Source organism: Tachypleus tridentatus, chromosome 6, assembly GCF_004210375.1.
Source record: "Tachypleus tridentatus isolate NWPU-2018 chromosome 6, ASM421037v1, whole genome shotgun sequence".
NCBI lineage: Eukaryota > Metazoa > Arthropoda > Merostomata > Xiphosura > Limulidae > Tachypleus > Tachypleus tridentatus.
In genome coordinates, this window is record NC_134830.1 from 104,707,575 (window position 1) to 104,728,406 (window position 20,832).

The following is a 20,832-nucleotide window of genomic DNA, read 5'->3' on the forward strand; positions in this document are numbered from 1 at the left end:
CCCACGGCTGGGAGGGCGAGCATGTTTGGCGCGACCGGGATGCGAACCCGCGACCCTCAGATTACGAGTCGCACGCCTTAACACGCTTGGCCATGCCGAGCCTACGTATGCTTCAAAATGGACTCCCGCAAATATACAATAAATATATCTTTGATAAAATGTGTAGGCAGAGTATTCATGGTGAAACTTTGTAGAATGGGCGGCAACTGCCTCTTGTGGAGACACAAGACGAAAGGCGGAAGACTTTCCTCTACACTTGTCTCTCTACAACAGCCAGTTGCCGTCCGTTCTAGAAAGTTTCAACAATAAATATCTCAATGTTGTAGATGGCGTAACGATATTAAATATGGCGGACATTCTATTACACTTTTAATCAAAGAGGTATAAATAATTTAAGCAACCAATAACCTAACGATGGAAAACAATCTTAGTCTTTTAGACCTTGCTAAGCTTCAGCTTGATGAGCTAGAAATGATAGAGAGTATGTATCCCAACAGCGATGAATTTAAAGTCGACGATCCTTCTGTAGTAGATCATATTAAGGCTTTTGTTGAAGGCAAAAGCAACGAGCTGCCACCACGACTGGATTTTACATTGTGGTTTGACGTAAAAGGGGTAATTACTCTTGAAATTAAATATTTATCTAATGTTAAACACTTTAGAGCAGCTTTCGCATAGTTTGAGCAGCTTAGTTAATGATCAGAGTTATTAAACAAGTCTTGCAGAATAATTTCCTGTAGTGAAGCAAGATAAAAATTACACAGTTCTATTAATGAGTTACTTGTTCAATTAGTTCACTTACTTTGCGACAGTAATAACTTAAGGTCCCAAACAAGTTAGCTATCTTAGATATAAGATTCCAATTTGCTTAATGTATACCATTTATCCATTTTATTACATATTTGCTTAGATTTAAGTTATATTTGAAATATATAATGCTTATATTAACTGAAAAATGCCTTCAGCTAGTAACGGTTCACAAGTGAATCAAAATAGCTTGAGTGAATTTAGCTGTATTGAAAGTTATTATTATAATTATAGTGTTCTACTTACATTTATCACTTGTTACAATTTGAGATGTTCATAAAGTTATCACTTATAAGAACCTTATCTGCTCATCTCCGACAAAGTTCAGGTACAAGATTCTTTAAAATTGATAAATTTTAAGAGACAGATTTGTACGAAGTTTAATGTTAAACATTAAATATCACAGCTACCTTAATTAAGTTTATCATGTTATCTTAAGGGACTAGAGCTACGCAATTCATTTAGTAAATATCAAAAAGCATTTGGGAGCTATTGACTTTCAGTTGAACATCAAGTACAAGATGTTTATCCACATCATGCATCAGTTACATAAATGCCAACTATAAAATGCTGTATTTCTTTGCAAGTACAAAAATATGCATCTTTACTATCCAAGTTGAAAATGTAAAGTCTTAATTTAATTTACTTATTTCTATAATTAAGACTACATTTTACTTACAGTACATTTGGTAGTAATTGTATATATTATTATTTTTTATTGTATTTTGTTTTAATATAGAAGAAGTTAGAAGTCAATTTTAGTCTTCCTCATGATTATCCCCAATCAGAACCAGAAGTATATACACGTTCAGCTTTCTTAAGTCGGGATCATCAGTATAATTTAAATTCTGCTCTAATGGATTACCTAACAAGTCTACCAGCTGGAGAGTTGTGCTTAAGTACCATTATTCTATGGCTGCAAGAAAACTTGCAAACTTACTTCAGTTGGGATAGTAAGGAGTGCCATGAAGCCGAGCATCCTAAAGGAGAAACCACGTTTAACAGATTGTGGATTTACAGTCACCATATTTATAACAAATATAAAAGGAAAAGAATTTTAGAACTAGCTCATGAATTAGAACTTACTGGATTTTGTCTACCTGGCAAGCCAGGTATAATTTGTGTCGAAGGTAGTTCCAACTGTTGCACTTACTTTTGGCAAAACATAAAGAATATGAACTGGAAAAAAATTGTTCTGAAGAAAAATGAAAACTTAGAAACTAAAAACAGTGCTACTAACACTGGTAAACATTTTCAGACTTTTGATGAAATCTCATTTCAGCCAAGAAGAGGTCCAGGAAAAGAATACCACATGGATATGGGAGAATTTTTCAAGTATTTGGAAAAACACAATTGCAGTTATGCATTCAGTGACTTATTTGGTGTAGATGGTAAAAGTGTCCTATAATAAATATTTCTTACCATATAGGTAAATTATGGTATTCTGAATAACATTTGAAGATCTTTTATGTCCATCAGATCTTGGAGTCAGCTGATAAACTACAAGTACAGAGTCCAGTGTGTTCTTTGTTACAGAATCATAGTAAGAAAGATTTTAGATTTTTCAGGTCTGAAACAGAAAAGGTTAGAGGTCATAACACAATTCTCAATCAAAAATGCCATTAGAATAGGTTTTGACATTGTACAATTAAATTTCTGTAATGATTTCAAGAAGGAAAAAAAATACATAACCAGTTTCATTGTTTGATGTAGTAAAAGCAGATAGTATTCCAGTGAACAGGTTTGTTATGGTGTTTGTACATAGGCAAACACATTGGACTATCAGAATAGCCAGTAGAAACAGCTGGAACCACAACATTCTAGGAGTTAAAAGGACATGGTAAGTTAAATATTCATAGTCTGAAAGCAACATACCAATTTAACAGATTGGAGGTTTTAAATACATTAAAAACAACAACATAGGAAACAGTTTTGTTGCACATAAATAAATGTTGGAGAGAATGAAGAGTTAAACACTTTCACTTGAAACATTGATTTTCCTCTTAAACTCCTACAATGAATTCACTTGCATTACTGCCAATATTTCATTCTATTAGCTTTATTACCCAGTTAGGGAAATAAATGTTAAATGCATTTCCTTTACATCTGTTATGGTCAGAATTTAGAACAAATGTAATCGAGAGTCTATATTACTGATCCCAAGAATAACCTTGAATTATTATGTTTCCACCTATCTTCTTTTGAGAAAACATACAATTAACTAGTTTTACACTTCTTATATTTCTGGAATCATTCTTGTAGCATATCGTCAGACACTTTTCTAGCAAGTCAACATCTTTTCTTAGATAGGGTTACCAAAACAGTGCTCTGTGATCTTAATGAGGCCAAGTTACTTATAATGACTCAATTAATTCTCTAAATAATAATGTAGTTGCAGACTTTTTATTATTATTGTGTTATTACCCTTGCTACCAACCTCCACTTCAATGGTTTCAAAGACTTATCCACTACAATGCCAATATCCTTTTCAGTTATGAGATTTTGTTCTCATTACATTATCTCAAAGAACTTGCCTTGCATTCATGATAACAAGAAATTCACTTGAAGTAAAATTGCATTTCAAGACAGCTGGTATAGGTATTAACACTTGCTAATAAAGCTGAGAACACATTTTTACCTTATCAGTAAGGTGTTAATACCCACACCAGCTATCCCAAGATACAAAATTGCCTTGCATTTACCATTGGAGTCAATTGAAAACATTTTTGAACTTAACAGTAGATCCAAGTTATTCTTTAATTCCTCAGTTGAGTAAGATATTGTAAGGGTTTAATGGTATCAGTAGAGCTTGTCAGTCATATCAACAATTTATGTAATTAAACAAGCAAGTAAAAGTTCAGGACATTCTGCAAATGAAGGTCCAAATTCCCCAGGCTTCATTAACAATAGTCCTTTGATTTCTTCCATTTGATGAAAACATCACAAATTTAACCAATATCCCTTAACCACCTGTTCATCTATCAATTTTTGTACTTGTATTGCACAACACCTATCAAGCATATTAAGTCCAAGAACTTAATCAAGTACTCAAAGTCTGCACACATTTTAGCAAAGAGAACTGCTTCCCACAAGACAAAATAACTTTGAAAAAGACACACTAAAAGCTCCCATTATAAAAACCAAGTCTATAATTTCAGAAACCACATTCATCACCCTAAAAAACCTGCTTATGCTGCTAAGTCTACTTAAGATAGAAGGAACTTATGTGGTTGGTATTTTATTTCCTTTAAAATCCTAAAATAAAGACAGCTACTCATGCTTTTTGTTTTTTTAAATTCATCAATATTTATTTGTAGGAAGAGGCTCACGACTATAAGAATACAATCATGTAGATCCACCAACAATCAACTCAGACCTTAGTAAAGTTTCACTTCCACATGGCTTTTAATCAACAGTGGCACGAGTATTCTTCATTTTCATTTATCCACTGCCTTCGAAGGACTTCCTTTGCAACATAAAGTGATAGCATAGATTTAATCACGTAACTACTTAAAATTTATGTAAATAATATCAGTTGTTACATTATTAACTTATTTTTATGGAACTTCACAATCATATTAAAGAAAACATAAATATCAAAGAAAAAATAATTTTATGATATAGCAAACGTACATAAGAAGAAAGAAAGATAACTGAAAGGTTGTCATTGGATACTAGTATTTATAAGGTGGTATAAACACATGGAAGATAAGTATTGGTTATACTGTGTTGTTCAAAAAGAGAAAATAATTTCTCTAAACCAAAAGGGAGGTAGGGTTGTTACTTTTTGTAACGTGAATATGCATACATACTTTTCTTCATATTTGATGAACTTGCACATTAGTTTTATTTTTAATGTTATATATATATATATATATATGTGATTTATCCATTAACTTGTATTATTCATTAAACTGTGCTACTTACATGTGAAGATTTGTTTGAAAATGGAGAATATTTTGTGATAAAACATTTGTGACTTTGTAAAGTTTGTACTTTAAAGCAGTTATTAAACATGAGATTTTCTTTTCTGTTTTTGATATTTTGTTTAATTTTTAAAAACGATTTTGTATTCTGTTATGTAACAAGCATGTAATCAGAAGTATTTTCACTGGGTAACTTCAAACGTGCATAACTATAATGAGCAAACTCATCCCCCTAGGAAAAAGGTGGTTTAGAAGCTTGTGTTAGGCCCAGGTAGCCTATTGTATAACTTTGTATCTAACGATAAACAAACTGAGGAGTAAAATTATTTTCACCTTTGCCATTGCAGTAATAAGAAAAAACATTTCACCTTGTTAACCTACCTATTAAAGTAGACATTTTTTTGGTTTCTTAGAAACCTTATAAATTTTCATTTTCTTAGGTAGTAAACTTTCAAAATGATAAGTTGATAAAATGTACTGTTAAATGTCACTACCCGTTTTGATTGGTTTTAACTTTTTGACTAAGAAATGTTCTGAAAGGTTATTATGTTTCATCTCTAGAACTGTCGTTATGAAAATAGAAACAATTGCTAAATCCTGTGTAAAGCTATTGTCAATTTCAGTTTCTAGAAAGGACATTATAGTTGTTTATGGGGCTAGTGTGACTTAGTGGTTAACATATGGATTTATGGATAAAAAGATTGTATTGCATAACTGCAGAAAACAACAAAAACTAAAACAAAATACGTTCATCACTCTAAGATCTTGGTATCGTCAAATATCAGTATTAGGTCAAACAGGAGTCGGCAGTGGATGCTGTTGGCTAGCTGTCTTATATTTATCAGTTATTTCTAAATATCTGACTTTGGGACAGTGGAAGGTTTACTGGCTTAATACATTGAACCCTGGTGTTCCATTCACCTCAGCAAACACATCTAGTCAATAGTTAAAAATTTCAGACATCTGTTGCAGAAATCTCTGAAAACATAGAAAAAAGGCCTAGCACGGCTAGGTGGTTAAGGCACTCAACTCGTAATCCGAGGGTTGCAGGTTCAAATCCCCATCACACGAATCATGCTCACCCTTTCAGCTGTGGGGGCATTATAAAGTGATAGTCAATTCCATTATTCATTGATAAAAAAGTAGCCCAAGAGTTGGTGGTGATGACTAGTTGCCTTTCCTTTAGTCTTACACTACTAAATTAGGGATGGCTAGCTCAGATAGCCCTCGAGTAGCTTTGCACAGAATTCAAACCAAACCTATTTTCAAAAATTCATATATTTTTAACTTTTCACAGCACATACAAGATTTAAGCTAAATATATTAAGACTGTCTGATGTATGTGTGTTTTTGTTTGAATTTTTGTCTTCCGTAGCACAAAGCTGCACAGTGGATTATTTACATTCTGTTCACCGTTAATAATCGAGCCAAGGATTTTATTACTGGGAAATGTGTAAAATTACCACTGATCCACCAGAATCCCACATATTAGAGGAACGTTGCTTACTTTTGAGTTTTACTTAACATCATTGTCAAGTTTTTTAAATATTATAATCCACAGTTTAAGTAATTGTTAAATACTTAGAACCAAATGTAGTGGACTTCCTTTAATTTTGAACTGTGATATATATACATGTAGTTTAGATGATGCTAGAGGGCTGATATCTAGTGGTCCGAGTAATAATTATGTTTTACCTTGTACACTCATTCTTCTCCATTGAGCTTACTATTTGTCTGTCCGACATTCATACGATTCAGATAGGACTGCCCCTATGATGGATTAGCAGTAAGGTTACAAGCTTGCTACATTAAGATCCGAGATTTGATTCCCCACATTGGACACTGTGTTTAGCCTAATGCATCTTTTTTCTACAAAAAATTTTGTATTTTGCGCAAAGCTACACTTATTTCACAGTGGAAGACTAGAGGGAAAGGAGCTAGTCATCACTAGCCAGTGCTAATTCTTGGGCTATTTCTTTTTACCAACAAATATTTGGATTGACTGCCTCATTATAATGCTCCAAAGCCCAAAAGGGTGAGCATATTTGGTGGGACAGGTATTTAACCCGCAACCATTCATAAAATTTTTCAACATAAAAGAACACAGTTTAATTTATTTACTACAACTTTATTGTGTAATACTTCACTGTAATTAATTTTTGATTTATCCTTTGTTGGTAGATTCCAGTAATGATTGTCAACAGTACAGATGCAAAGTTTATGTTTATTTTGATGCTATTCCTTGGAAGCAAACTTTTCTGTGGCTATAGTGTTCACAAAATGTTTGTATAAATGTGTCTTCAAACTCATAACAAAACAAATTAGTTTCACTTTTTTGTTGAGTTGCTGCATCTAATGACATAATGTTTAAGAACAACAGTGTACTACTAAATAAATTAAAAATGTCTTAAAGCCAGCCTTTATCATTCTTATAATGGTACCGAGGAGATTGGTTATGGATTTTTCTAATAATTATTGACATTTGTACTTTGCCTATTATAAAACTGGATATTGGTTAAAAGGGCTTATTAGTTTGAGCAATGGCATTTTTGAAAACTGTAAAAATTTAAAACATTGGAGTGTTAGTTTTTTGAGAGAGAAGTTGCATCTAGGAAATACTATTTTCCGGGCTTTACTATTACCACTATGTTCCAGGACCGTACTCTTGCAGCAGCTTGTGGTTCAGTAGAAGAACTACTCAGGTTGTTAGGCAGTAGTTTCCCAATAATACTTGGCCTCAGTAAGAAGGAGATGTAGTCTAAGAGTATCAATGGAATCATCACATCTGAAACGTCTGAGACCTCTTGGGGAAATATTATAGGACTGATAAAGTAACAAAACTCTAGCTATGGTTGAGACTTCCTGAAGATGAAAGATTGTATGTTGTCTACCAACCAGACATCTTACAAGGAAGTGGACTGTGGGGAAGTGAGTATTCTCTCTCAGCCAGGTTTACTGCTGATGTCACTGTGATCCATGAAGAAGTATTCATTTTTGTAGATGTGATGGATAAATTGCTGAACACCTCACTGCTCTGCACCCATAATTTAGGAGCCTTTCACCCTTTACAAAATCAGGGCAACTGAACATTCCTATTGTGTTGAGAACTTGGAAATTACTTCTTCAACATTTAGAGGTTGCTGAAGGAAGATCTTGACCAGAAAAAAATGGACAAGTGCAGTAGCACTGACTTTTTCTCCAGGCATCTGTATCATATAATGATCAGCTACCAGCCTGTGCATACTAATTGACCTCCAACCTGGTAGAAACCATGAATTGAAATTCATTGCTGGCTAATGCACTTGATACGAGGGATCTAGCCACGTTAGTTGTTGGGCTGACTATGAAGTTTCAATGACTAACCAGCCTCAGTCAATTGCAGATTTATCTGTGAAATCCAAGGCCTTGTTGAAAGAAGCAATCATCACAACCTTTACATTGGTCAAGCTAAGCCTGCAGGCAATTCTGCCATAGCTTTAAAGGAAGAGAACATTAAAACCATAACAAAAACATTTGGCACACAATATTGACATAATAGTTTTATAGTGAAATTCATTATTTTTTTTTCAAATATTTCAAGACTGTTTTTAAGCTATATTTTTTGTGTTAAGAAAAAGACAACAGTGTCCTCCAGTGGTAGATTATGTAATGTATCCAAGTTGCAATCCTTCATAGTATGAGTAACAATTTTGAAAAATTATTTTTGGACACAAAATAATAAGTAAAATTATTTAATATAAGTTACATTTAATTAGTTTTGGTAAACACGTTACTATCATTGAGGTAAAATTCTACTCTACAAAATTCATAGAATTTTGCCCTGATGATAGTAATGTATTTACCGAAACTACTTGACTGTAACTTATATTAAATAATTTTCCTTATTATCATGCCACAAAATATAATTTTTTTTGTAACTATTACTCTTAATATACCAGCACAATGTACCTTAAAAGAAATTCATCCATCATTTGTTTGTTTGAATTGAAATAACCACTTGCAGTTATTACTAGTTTCTCTGGATATGTCTGACTTTTTCGATTTACCTAAATAACATAAGGTTCAGTCAGTCTGGAATAGGATTTTAACCAAGGAAGTTTGGAGAGAAAGTAGTTAGGTTTAGGAAAATGACTGCCTGTAATCACAACCAAGTGAAGATTCTGTGTTTGTAAAAAAATAAATATTATTCATTGTATTTTTTTAAAACTGTGTGTTCAGTCTCTCTATTTTCTTCTCACAAACTCAGTTACTCAAGATAATTCAAAATTACTTCTTAATAAATACATTGTTCAAATTGCCTGTTATTCTGCTGACCTATCTTACTGTTTTAAGGAAATTAAATTCAACCCTAAAACATCCAATATTAATATATATGTACCTATTTGAAAGAACTGTTAAAGACTAAATGAAATTGGATTTTACAAAAAAAAAAATACTGTTGTACTTTAATGCAAAAATACCGTTCCTTATAACTTGTAATTTGAAACTGTACATTTCTTTGTTACATTCTACTTAGATTCTGTATTCTATTTAAGAATATTTTAAATGGAACAACAAAAATTACAAAACAGTTTTGATTATGGCAATTAGATTTTCTTTGATCATTTAAGAAACTAATATGGACAGCATTCATGTTTACGTGAAAAATGTAAATATCAATATTCACTGTAATCTTTTAACCTTTTGTTTATCACAAATCAAACATAACAAAAATATGCAATGAAAAATATTACAGAGATAAATATAAGTATAAACCTATAATATTTTACATCAATAACCCAATATGTTTGTGCTACTTTATGATGATAATTGATACAAAATATATATTTCATAGATTTATCAGGATTTAACTAGTATATTGGAAGTAGGTGTTGTGAAGACAAATCAGTGGTTTGTTAGGTGAGGATTGATGTCTGATTCACAAATGACTTCATATTTTGGTGTAATAAAACCTGAAAATAAAGTAGTATGCAAAAATTAATTAATTAGTTCTTTTCTCACTGCACACACATTTTTATTGTTATGCTACAACTTTTATGTAAATTTGGTATTCTTCCAACTTTTAACAATTACAAAAATACCCAAACATAAGAATAATAGGAAAGGAAACTTTCTAACAGCCTTGCTAGATGAGCTCAAGAATAATTTTTATTGACAAGTTTTGGGCACACATATTATGAATCCAAACTGGTTGATTTTTTCATGCAACAAAGTTATTTGGCCCAAAACTTTTCATAATGTTGAGTGAAAAATTGAAACTACAAAAAATATAATTTTAAAAATAAATGCGAGTTTACTAAAATACACATTCAAACAAAAAATAAAAATTTGGATTAATGATATTTAATACTATTTAAAATTATAATCTTCAGTTTGAGATCTTTTACATGTAGACTGTAGAATTCTCCTTCAATCCACTTATTTAAAGTAGACTGGTGATGTGTTTTTCATATACATTTATTATATTGTTGGACGTTTTTATTAAGGCCACACCTAGTACTAGATTAGACTAACTTTCATCACTCAACAACAAAATATACATATGACTTAGAATTCACAGATATGCATGTATTACCAGAGAACTGGGTAAGAAAATGCAACAGGAAGGCTGATATCTCAGTTTTGTTATTTGAATCAAATATTGAGCTGCTATAAATTCCTGATGAATAGATAATAATATTATATTATTATAAGTTCATTTAAAACAATAAATATTTGTTGTACACGTAATTTATATTTAGAAGGCTGATAAAATATTATTTCCAAACTGTGACAAACATCTTTTAACCTATGCAAAGAGAAATTGAAAAATTCCTTATTCTCAAATAGTTATACAATTAGTAAATAAATAAAATTATGTTTTCTTAGGTTTTAAAATCACATGAAAGTATTAATGATTATATGGAGCTCAGTAAATTAAACTATATTCCCTCAAATCAGAATAAAGGTTATAGTTTCAGAAAATGTCTACAAAATAGGTTTTCACTTTCCAGGTGCATTTGATGACCAATATAAAAAAAAAAAAGTGTAATTTAAAAAAATATATATTTGTTTTCTTAAAACTTGAAATAGCTTGTGAATGCACAAATATATTGTTGTGTTATTTATTTATTATGTTTCATGATCTTTGAAATTATTGTGCACTGAATTGATGGCTGTGAGCATTGCCTTGCAAGACACTAGTACCCTCTTTTGTGCACTATCATGTAAGTGATCTATGGAGTACAGTTCATCATTACCTCAGATTTTCAAAAAATAAATACAGTTAAATATATATCTTGGGATATCAAAAATACTGAGTTATAAAATGATTACTTTAAAAACAGCTTATGCAGGATTTATAAATTAACTGCCATTGGTCATAAAAATGAAAGTTTGTGTAATAATAAAATGTTAAATATAAGAACAAAATTTATTGTTAATAATCTGATAATTATAACATTTGCTACTGTGTCTGTTTTACACTGATAATTTCTGAACCATATGGTGAACTGGTAATTGCAAATAGATATCTGACTATGTGGCATGAAATTATTTATCTAAGGTTAGTAAATAATATTTATAATAGTTATACAATACTGAATATCATCTGAAAGTAGTACAATGTCTAAATTATACTGTTTCTGCTGTTTCACACAGAAAGATGACCAGGCTAAACAGAACACTTTCAGAATAATGAGTTGCAAGTATGTAGTTTTAATCCTATTCAAACAGGAGCAAAGAGACACTTGACTTAGGAATGAATGGTTAGTGAGATAATCAGTTTCAGGATGAATAGTAGAAAAACAGCAGCAACAACGAACATCTCACACGTGTGTACAGTAAGAGAATGTTTGTTGTTGCTGCCGTTTTTCTACTGTTCATCATTAAACTTTGATTCCTGTCAAAGAATTTGATGATCAGGTTTTTATGCACAGAATGACTCAATGTTAAAGCTACTGAAGCACAATCTGAGAGTGAGAATGAAATTGATTTTGAGGATGAAGGTTCTTTACAATAATTTATATTTCTTCTACAAGGAAAGTAATGATGAATTTAAAAAATGTATATTTATTAAGTGCCTAATGAATACTTACTGCTGATGTCTAATGTTTTTGTGAATCTTGCAATTGTTTCAGCTGTTTATTTTCTAGTAAGCTAGTTTGTAACTGTTGTTGAAGCTATAGAAGGGAGAAAAAATATATAAAAAATGATATATTAAATACTTTATACTTAATGAAATTAGTTTTAAAGAAATCAGATAAATTAGTATTTTTTAAAAACAATATCTTAGAAAAAGCAACAACTTTACAATACAGAATATTACTCAAGAATTAAAACATTAAAGTTTTGAGATCTGTAGATGGCAGGCAATCATTTTTTGTACTCGTACATTTCAAAACATGATCTTCAGCTGCTGTGGAAGTTTTATTTCTGCTCCTTTCTTTCCACTGCTCAACAAAACCAGTCTCTTTTGTATTTCTACACGTGGCAGCTAACAGTAGACTGGTTAAATTTAATCCTTTTAATAAACTCTTATTGTTTTATAAAGTAAAGAAAAATTTCAATAACTATTTTTTTCTAATGAAGTCAATTCACAACCCTTGGCCATGGTAGTATGACATGCACATTGTAACTTTTAGTAAGAACCTCTATTTATAAGAACAAAAATGGCTGATGTAATACCCAATGTAATAATTAGACAGTACTGTATCATTTATGATTTATGAAACACATTTGCACCTTCATGCATTAGGGCTTCAAAACAAAGGTTGGTTCCATTGAAAAAAGTGAAAAAATTAGGCGATGCAATATATTTTTCAACACTATTATTATTTTCTTTATAACTGAAAATTGATCACAAAACTTTTTTATAATTCCTTTTATTTTATAAATCTGTCAAAATTCACAAATTTAGTACGACTTTCTATCCCAAAGTGAAATAAAATATTAAATACATTTTACATACACATAAACAATATATGTTAAAATTTAACGAATTGTAAAACTTTATTTAAAAAAAAGTAAGCTTAAAGATAATTAATGATGTAAAAATGTTTCCAATCAATTACATCTCTTCAGTACACTCTGTCCTCAAAAACAATTCCTGCAGATTTATATTGTATGTGATGGAAAGAAAAATGCAAAAACATATGTTTTCACATTACTTGTTAACAAAAAAATAAAAACAGTTGTCAACAATTTTACAAAATTTTAAAAATAGTTCATTTTGCTGTTAGAACACTCACAACAGTTTATTTTTCATTTTGTTTTCTTAAAGTGTTTGCATATTTGTAATGATCCCTTTTCATTTAATTTGGTAAAATTTTTGTTTATTTATACCTTTTGTTCATTATCATCTTATATTCAAGGACTGCATATTCTCCTTTACTTGAAGACATTTTATCTATTTCTTCACCAGCAGAAAATTTATCACCATATATCAGGTATATGACATCAAGTGTTCATATAGAATTATTTGTTGCATTTAAAATGTTATTATCTTTATGTAAATAGCTTGTGAGCTTTAAATTACACATCTAATTAGCACCAAATTTGTATAAGGATGGTTTCTATTGTAGTGGAAGTCTGCATGCCTGTAAACACACAATAACTTGTAAGTAAGGTACATGCATGATTGTGAAGCTTTGTGCCAGCATTACACATTATTTGCCGAAATAGGAGAAGTGCATGCATAGTTGGTGGGTTTGAAAATACAACAGCACAACATTTTATATTTGAGCAGTTGCCCACCAATAACTGTGTAAATGAAATAAAATAGTGATGGAAAGGTTGTCAGTGGAAGCCACTAAATTATTAGAATGTTAAAAACAATTTGGAGAAATCTCTTCAGCATATTACCTAAAAGTTGTATAATTTATCATAATGGAACAATATACAGATAATAGCCATTTATATTAAAACAGTTTGTAATTAGTGAAAATAGCTTATACGTCTTTTAAGCAATTAAATGAGTTGAACAATTTAACTTTTTTCTTAATTACATTTTTTGAAAACAAAATTTTCTGCACAAGTTTATAAAGTTATAGATAAATGCTGTTTAAAGAGTAAATACATGATATTGCTTTTCATTAAACATATCTGATGATGTTCTCATTTATCATGGTTGAAAGAGAAACAAGTCCAAATCTTGTGCTGATATTTAACATATATATATATATATAATGTACAAGAAATATTGTTCCATTCTGCAACCATTAAACAACTTTTGAATCCAAATTGAACTAACTTTACGATTTGGTCTAGCTGAAACTGTTAGATTCTTATGATATTGAAAACTAATAAAGCATTAAGTTCAAAGTTTTGGTACCTTCATCAAGTTTGTGTGCAACTGAACTAAATCAGAGTTTAAATTCAAGTATCTAAGCTTGCCTTATACTTCCTTAAAATCTAACAATTTTTTTTTTGTGTTTCAAGGGTGACATAAATCATGTAGCCAAGTATTCTGATGAAATAATTCTGACACCAGGTGAAATTTAGATCAAGGGCTTTGCTTAGATGCTTTAGTTTATTAACCTAACAAGTTTGAAGTACCATAACTCACATTTTTCACTTCATGGCTATTAAAAATTGGATTTATCATATGGTACGGTATTCAAATTCTACTTCACTGGTTACTAAGAATGGAATTTGTCTCTGCAGTAAAGAAATTTACATAAATTACACACAGTTTTACCCTAAAAAATGCAGTTGACAACCCTTACTACAGTATGTCAAGAAGGATTGAGGATTCAAACTATATTACAGCCTTTTATTTTTACAGAATAAATAAAATTTAACTTTTCATTTAAAACTTTAATTAAAATAAAGTATAGAATACCCATACCAGCCATCTTGAGAATACATTTTTTACTTCAAGTAGGTTTCTTATCATCATAAACTATAAAAAATGTCCCTTTATCCCCTTTAATAAGGAATAGATGTAATCCACCCAGCCAGTAACAATGAAAGTAATTATGCTATGATTTTTGACAATGTATGTACATGTTTACAAAATTTTTCAGGTTACTGGCAAATATAACAAGGCTTTTTTACACAAAGTATCAGTTTTTTAATTAAGTATTAAGATTTGTTAATTAAAGATTATCTCATAAAATATTTTCTTCTAGAATGTTGACAATCAACATGCAGAGTAATTTTCATTTTAAGACTAAAAATACTTTTAACCATCAGAAAAATTTCAAATTTAATATGTGCAATCTTTATAACTTAGATAATTACCAAATTTGTAAGGGGAAAAACTACATTTTATCTATTATTTTCACTACTGAATCATAATCTCTAAATGTGTTTTGTAGATTTGACTGATCTTGTAACTACCATAAAGAATAAAAAAATAAATATAAATTATGCTGTTTATTTCTAGAATGACTACAGGTTATAACTTGAGTACACAAATGTTTAGTCTAAATAGCTTAAATATCATAATGTTATACATTCATATATATTTATTATTTCTTTATATATTAGCTTTGAGCCATTGCTGGCAAACACAGAAGTTACAACATTGCAGCTCACGTGCATTGGGGTTACTGCATCTAAGAACATAATGTTGATGTAAGCGACCTGTTTTGGCTGTATTTTAGTGAGTTTGCAATTTGTAAAATAAAGTACATCATGCAATTATCTCTTCTGGTTATGAACTCTGTTGCTGCTTTTTGTAGGTTGCTAAGCCTTAAGAAATTTTGCTGGTGGAGAATAAAAAATGAAATAATTTTTATAAAGTTTTATCTTACATTTGAATAACCAAAAGATCATATATTACTGTACAAATACCATGTAATTCTATTAAAATTTATCAAATTTAGTAACAAGCTGTAAGTGGGTCTAAAAACTCAACATACCAGCATAAGGTTTTGTCTCAAATGAAAAAAAAGATAGCAACCTTATATTTGAAAATGGCAGAGAAAACCACTTAGGGTACATTCTGTACTTTTGATTTGTTATTCACCTCACATATAAAAGTAAGTGCATGTAAGGGACTGTTGCCTAAAATGGTAAGAAGAGAATGGGGCTTCTGTGGATGATTCAGTACAGAGATATTCCAGCAAATAGAAAACATATGAGGTTCTAATTTTATATTCTAGCTTCTTAATGTTGGTAATTTGAGTTCCTAATTTGTACAAAACTATAAACTTTGTATTTTGACATCACAAACATCTAATTTGAACTAATGCTGCATTCAAAATACCATGTAACACATAAAAATCAATGTTTAGTGTATTTTATTTAATATGTATTTTTAAATTAAGAAATTAAATAATATATAATAAGAAATTTTGAATTATAATTACATTTTTTACAACAAACTTAGGGACATATATGTATAAAATAGTAATTCAATAATGTTTTGAATACAAGTCAACAAACATGACCTTTGACTCATGACCAGTAAGGAAAGGGTTTTGTCAGTGCTGAAAACAAAAAAGTATACAATCATGGCAAATGATTGTTTCTGGAAACAATGCTGAACAATTACCAATTATATGAATTAAGAGACAAGCAGTGACATAAGTAGAAAGATTCTAAACAGTAAGTTTGCTCACATTGTTTAGAAATAGCATTTAGAGATTCAACCTTATTTAAAACAGTAAAGCAGCATTTTGAGAAACCCAAGTAATAAGTCACCCTCAAAAATAAATTTTTTGTAATGACTCACATTTTATAATAGGAAATATTAGAAATGTTACACTTTATATGAATGGCTAGCAACACACTGAATACAAGAATTGGAAAGTTGGTAAATTTCTTTTCAACTATTCAGGCAAGTTTTGGTCTTGTAAAAGGAGACAAAACAATTAACTCACATTAGAAACAAAGTGTTGATCAAAGAAAACTAAATACTGAAATATACCACTGAAAACCTGTGAAGTTTTTCAAATACATTCCTTCCAGATAAACTAAATGTATATTTAGTTACCCCACCTAGAAAAAAAATTGTTTCAAAGAAGGAAATTTATGCCTAATGTAGTTCCTGATACATACTATTACTGGCCTAAATATTAGAAACCCAAGCATAATAATAAGCTGAATCATCATATGCATTATTCTTATTACAGCTTAGATATGACTCCACAAGTGCCTTGAAGGTACTTATTTATTGTAATCTTGGATCATTACTGTGTTCTATTAACACAAAGTTGATTGTAGTTAACAATGTATCCTTTCAGCTTGTTTTAAAGTGTCTTACAGATATTTGAAAGGACTAATATCAAGAAACTGTGCAGGATAGGTTATATCATGCTAAGTGATCCAGTCATGAATCATCTTAACTATTTGCTGGTAGCATTATTGTCTTGTAACTATAAAAGTAAATAATTATGGGTTGTATCTTATCAGTGAGGGTAGTCAAATATTCACAATCAGAAATATAACCATTCAGTGAAACCAAAGGACTTATTAGTCCATGCCATATCAACCATATGGCTACTGCATATTTATATTGTAAGGACCTAGCATTCTTATAGTTATATTTTGTTCCCTAAATAAAAAATAGTGGATGAAGTTGTTTGAAATTTAACAGAAACTATCATAAAAGTATGAAGTTTAAAAATAAAACATTTAATTTGAATTTTTTACTCTTTCTAATAAAAATTATTTAATGTAATATTTTGTATTTGTACTCTGAATAGTTCACATGAAAAACAATTTTCATGTTAAGTACAGAAATACTACTTATTATCTCAAAGCTTTCACATTTAATCTGCACAATCACTATAACATCCTAAATGAATATCAAAAGTTTTTAAGGTAAATGTTTATATTCTGCTGCTATTTTCTCTCTTATATCACTGACTCTAGCTATTGTCATCAACATACAGTGCAATGAAAATATTTAAAATAACAAAATGGAAGTACATACTTTTCTCTGTAGAAGTCTTAAAATTTCTTTGGTTCATATGCATAATTTCATGTCTACCTTTTCACTAATGGTTTAATTTTAATTATTTTCTGTTAATTATTTGCCATACACATCAATGAGTGCCTGCAGCAGATAGAATGGTATGAACAATAGAGTAATTTTACCCTCTTGTAATATCAATTTGTACACACTTTGTGCTCTAAGACTTGTAAAGTGAATATTACATTAGAATATATTTAGAAAATATTAACTAAAAAAATTCTGAGCAATAAATAGCCTTTGGCTTGATATATTACAAAAATTTCTGTAGCCTATAAAAAAAATTATGGTGTGTCTACATACATTTGTTAAATATTTGTATTGATTAAAATTTTAAATAGTATGAACCTAATTTTTGGCAAAGGTTAAAAAAAGAAACCACCTAAGTAAAGTGATCAGATATGTCACTTTAATTTCTAACATTCTAATATTGGCCTTAAAATACATTCACAATTCTGAAAGTTTAGACAATAAATTTTGTGCAACATCTACCATAGAAAATAATATGCAATGTTCATTTTTGTAAATCTTCAATTATTCTGACAAATTCTATTGCAATATACAAAATTAATTACAGCCTCAATTTCTGAGGTCATTATAATTAAAGTGTGAAGATGTACTAACCAGTAAATTTTTTTTATGTTGATCATTCAACAATGATTGTAGTCTTTTGTTGTTCTCTTTCAAAAGAGATATATCTTTGTCAAAATATTCCACCTGAGATACAAACTTCTTGGTAAGTTCTTGAAGTTCCTTTTTCCATCTAATGTAAGAAAAGTATTTTAAGAATGGCATTATTAAAATCTCTCTCATATATAGATAAAACTTATACTAAATCAATAAATGGTATCAAAATAATTCAGTTGTAATTTTGTTTAATAACAAAAACTAGGTTCATTAAATTTATGCCACAGAGCTTTAAAAATCTATGCAAATACATCTGTAACTTGTAAAAATTAAGCCTGAAGAAATTCCTCCAGTAAAACATTATACTTAATGTCATTAAAAATGTAACTACTTAGGTAGGTTGGGTACAAAAATTTACACTAGTAGTTTTAAATCTCTACAATTAAGCAATGTTTTTATACTGAATGTGCACGCTTATCTTGTATTATTTCACCTAGATTCATGTAAATGGGAAAACTATTTTTACTATGCAGGAAAACCAACACTTGCTTATGCTTGATACATGGTAAATCTCTCATTAAAGAGTGCACTTATCTTTAAAAAGAACAATGCTGAACATACATTTGAGAGTATCAAGGCTAAAATGCTTATAAAAAAGTGGATATATGTATAAATAACAATATTACACTTCAATATTTTCACCAGTATACCTCTCAAATGAACTGCTGAATATGTATTATGGTATGAAATGTGAAAAAAAGACAAAAAGACTCAGATTCTTACATGCTTACTTTACTGTCAGTTTTTAATAAGCACTAATGATAAGCAAATAGTTATGTTTGAGAACCTATAACTGTTTTATAGTGGTAACTAAGTTATGGAACTGAATTTTCAATACTGCATGTAGGTGCCTATCTTCCTATAAGTAACTGCTTATTGCAAACTACACAGATGTCATAGGGAATCAAATTTTCAGTACAAACTTAAATATGTAATATGCTTGTAGTTGGAAGTTATATATTGTGTCTTAACTTCAATCTTTTAAATTTAAATTTTTATAATTTTGAGCTGTGCTCATCAATTAAATATTTAATTCAAAGTAGGTTGGTAAAAGGAACAACAGCTAATCATTTAGCCATTTGATTTTGAATTTTGTGCAAATCTAAGTAAAGGCTATCTGCACTAGCCATCATCACCCATCTCCAACTCTTGGGCTACTCTTTTACCAATGAATAATGAGATTGACTATAACTTTATAATGCCCCCACAGCTGAAAGGGCAAGCATGTTTGGTGGTACAAGTTTTTGTACCTATGACCCTCAGATTTTGAGTCAAGCTCTAACCATCAATTCTCATTTACCCATATTAATAATCAACAGGTCAATATAACCAAACCCATGTTAAAATGTATTTTTATCCCTGACTGATAACTGTTTGCTAGTTTTTTTACATTGCATTTCACTTTTTTTTCTTTAAAAAAGTTCTATATTTGTAAATATGAAGAACCCAAACTTACAGTTACTGTAGTACACACATATTCACATCTAAAAAAAACTTATCTTGCAACATCCAAATCACACTACCACATTTTGTAACAAAAACTAGAACCTGTTATGTATACTTTCATATTTGAAAAGTACAAGTAAATCATATAATTTTTATAAAATAGAATTAACACATTTTTAGCAGTTTTAAACATAAGTACTATAAAAGATTGAGATTCTAAAATCAAATAATTAAACTAATACATTGAGTACAAGCTATAGTTTCAAACAAAAACATCAATTTTTGTATTTCAGAAGAGTTTATACCTTCTTTCACATTAACTAATTTACAAATATACTTACTGCTACAAGATCAATTAGATGACACAAGTAAAATGAAGAGAAATAGCCAGAATCCAGTGGGAATTATTTCCTCAATGTTCATCTAAGAAGTTTATCAAGCAGCAGCACAGTATTTAACACAAGTCAAGTCTTAAGAAAGTAAACCACCGATGTAATTCAAAATACTAACAGTGTTTTTATGTATTTTTTGTCATGAGACCACGTTGTGAACAATAATAATTGTATGACAGTACTATAAAGACAGTGAAAAAAGTATTCATTTAAGAGTACACAGAAAGATTAATGAAAACATTCACATTTAACAGATATGTAGAGTTAATCTGTAAATGTAGTTACAACTGCGTATATGCATTATTTGTAAAAAAGAAGTAAAGCAGATGGCAATAAAACATCTACATAAACAAAACATAAATCAATCATTTAAGGAAGTAGCCCTGTATCCATGTTAAGTGAAACCTTTTCAATCTAACAAGAATGGATTTTTTTTGTCCTTTCTGTCCAGAAATCATGACTTTTTATTATATTTTAGTGCTAAAGAATGGTCAAATTAGTACTATGCTGTGTGAATTCTACTGTTACACAAACAGTTTTTTAAATGATTATTACTTTATGTGTCAATATCAAAATGTTTGTTTCTGCCTGTAATCAAACAACACTTATTTTTTAGTAAATTTCTGTGTAAATGAAATATTTAAAATAATTTTTATGACATTAACAAAAGTAA

The 20,832-nt window shown here is 29.8% G+C and overlaps 2 protein-coding genes across 24 annotated transcripts in view; one reads left to right on the forward strand and one right to left on the reverse strand.

Annotated features, from left to right (window-relative positions):
• The first annotated feature begins 284 nt into the window (after positions 1-284).
• Positions 285-4,839, forward strand: LOC143253234 (RWD domain-containing protein 2A). Of its 2 annotated transcripts, XR_013029458.1 has the most exons (3): positions 285-615; positions 1,547-2,647; positions 4,125-4,839. XR_013029458.1 is itself a non-coding variant. In XM_076506726.1 (2 exons), the coding sequence occupies exons 1-2, from the start codon at positions 415-417 to the stop codon at positions 2,213-2,215; spliced, it is 870 nt and encodes a 289-aa protein (XP_076362841.1). In that variant the 5' UTR covers positions 285-414; the 3' UTR covers positions 2,216-4,839. The 2 variants fall into 2 exon arrangements, 1 of the variants encoding a protein (XP_076362841.1); XM_076506726.1 differs by having other exon boundaries at positions 1,547-4,839.
• Positions 4,840-9,144: 4,305 nt separating this feature from the next.
• LOC143253235 (sodium channel and clathrin linker 1-like) overlaps positions 9,145-20,832 on the reverse strand; it is an 88,532-nt gene continuing 76,844 nt past the window's right edge. For 21 of the 22 annotated variants that reach the window (XR_013029459.1, XM_076506732.1, XM_076506730.1 and 18 more), the window contains 3 exons: positions 18,259-18,397; positions 11,810-11,893; positions 9,145-9,685 (listed from right to left, as the gene is read on the reverse strand). Coding sequence is in view for 20 of the 22 variants with exons in the window: in XM_076506732.1 (XP_076362847.1) it covers positions 11,819-11,893; positions 18,259-18,397 (214 nt within the window). In the remaining 2 variants the exon portion in view is untranslated. Of the gene's footprint in view, positions 9,686-11,809; positions 11,894-18,258; positions 18,398-20,832 lie in introns of those variants that run through there. The other variant, XR_013029460.1, reaches the window with a different exon arrangement.

What these genes read in the sequence shown, in the direction of transcription:
- LOC143253234 (XM_076506726.1), top strand. Translation starts at nt 415, where the DNA reads ATGGAAAACAATCTTAGTCTTTTAGACCTTGCTAAGCTTCAGCTTGAT. An exon ending in TGTGGTTTGACGTAAAAGGG is followed by an intron (nt 616 to 1,546) that starts GTAATTACTCTT and finishes GTTTTAATATAG; the next exon opens with AAGAAGTTAGAAGTCAATTT.